This window comes from Equus caballus, chromosome 12, assembly GCF_041296265.1.
Source record: "Equus caballus isolate H_3958 breed thoroughbred chromosome 12, TB-T2T, whole genome shotgun sequence".
Lineage (NCBI taxonomy): Eukaryota > Metazoa > Chordata > Mammalia > Perissodactyla > Equidae > Equus > Equus caballus.
The window spans coordinates 13,294,195-13,296,035 of NC_091695.1; the positions used below are offsets into that span (position 1 = coordinate 13,294,195).

The window sequence follows — 1,841 nt, forward strand, 5'->3', positions numbered from 1 at the left end:
ATCCCTGGTGAGCCTTTGATCCAATTAAAGTTTTATATCAGGCTAACTTTTCAAACTTGCAAGAAGTGACTTTACTGTGGATTGTTATAATTAAACAAAACTGTGCACTTTTCCATAGATGCTAGTAGATTGAATTCATATATTTCAGATAAACTCTTTGGTTGTTTTCTTTTTCCTCTCATTCCCTGCAGATCCCTCAAAGGGGAGGCAGATAAATGGCTAACAGAAATGTCCGTGTGATAACTGAATTCATCCTCCTGGGGCTGGCTGACAACCCTGAACTAAATACTGTCGTCTTTGTGCTGGTTCTCTTGATCCGTCTCATCACTATGGTGGGCAACATCACAATAATCTTGGCCAGCAACCAGCTCTACTCTCCCAAATACTTTTTCCTTAGCCAGTTGGGTTTCTTGGATTTCTGCTATTCCTTAGTCTTCATTCCTTAAATGTTGGTGACCTACATATCAGGACTGAAAGTCATCTCCTATCACGGTTGCCTCCAGCAGTATTCCTTTGCCAGCATGCTCCTGACCATCAAATGCTTCCTCCTGGCTGCAATGGCCTATGATTAGTATGTTGCCATTTGCCATCCACTTCACTACAAAGGCCTCATGACCCCCAGGTTCTGCACCCAGCTGGTGACAGCTTGCTATCTACTAGGTTGTGCCAACTCATTCACCCACCCGAGCAGCTTGCTCTGTCTGTCTTTCTGTGTGCCCAATGTCATTAACCATTAGTTTTGTGATATCCCTTTATTCTTTCAACTTTCCTGTTCTGACACCCAGTAGAGTGAGGTTTTATTTACTGCCCTCTCTGGAACCACATCAGTGACTACCTTTCTGATAGTGGTTTGTTCCTATCTAGGAATTCTTCTCACTATCCTGAAGATGAAATCTACCGGGAGCAGATAAAAAGCCATCTGCACATGTATCTCCCACCTAATGGTAGTGACTCTTGTCTATGGAACAGTGTGATATTTACTTACCTGGGAACTAGCTCCAGCTGTCCACAGGATACAGCCAAAATCCTGTCCGTGCTGTATACCCTTTTGCTGCCAATACTAAATCTTCTGATAAACAGTGTGAGAAACACAGAAGCCAAAGAAGCAATTAAAAGAATTATTAAGAGAAAAATATTTCCTCAGTGACCATGAATTTTCAAGTATAAATATTTAAGGAATATTTATTGATGCTACAGACAGGTACATTGTTAAATACCTTTGGAACTTGTTGGAGAAAAGAAGGATGGTGTTTTAAAAGCAGCTTATGTGCAAATATATATTCATTATTGACTTCTGGATAATTATATAATAATATGTGTGTGCATATACATATATATATATATATGCAATACATTCTGTCAGAGAGGAGAACATTTTGCTCTACTCTCTTAAGATTACTAATTGCGGTCCTGTGAATGAAACTGACAAAAGACAGATTAACATGAGAAAAGACAAAGTCTATTCATGTGTATGTAAGAGTGCACCAAAAAAGTGCTTTACTCAATAATTAGTGATGGGGTTTATACACCTAATTTAAAAAGGAAAAGAGAGAGGGAATAATGGGTTCCATTGCAAAAACAAGTGGACTTTTAACGGAACAAATGGGAGATAAGAAATTTTGTGATACTGTTTACGCAGGTGCAAGTGGTCCTCTCTGTTTTCTTCCTGGCAGGGAAAATTCCCCAGGGAGAGAGGATTTATGGCAGTCTCACTTGCAGAAGTTTCTGCCTTTAGTTAGATAAAGGAATTTCTGAAAAAGCTTCTTTCTGCATCTATTGAATCCCAACTCTTTTCCGTTCAAAATAATTATACGCCACTGCGTAATTTGAATCCTTTCAAT

At 39.2% G+C, this 1,841-nt stretch overlaps 1 protein-coding gene across 1 annotated transcript; it reads left to right on the forward strand.

Moving 5' to 3' along the window:
- Positions 1-215: 215 nt before the first annotated feature.
- On the forward strand, positions 216-1,147 carry OR5BE1 (olfactory receptor family 5 subfamily BE member 1). Its single transcript, XM_070230400.1, is given in 2 exon segments — positions 216-968; positions 971-1,147. Coding segments are annotated over 2 exon segments (930 nt in total).
- The last annotated feature ends 694 nt before the right edge of the window (positions 1,148-1,841 follow it).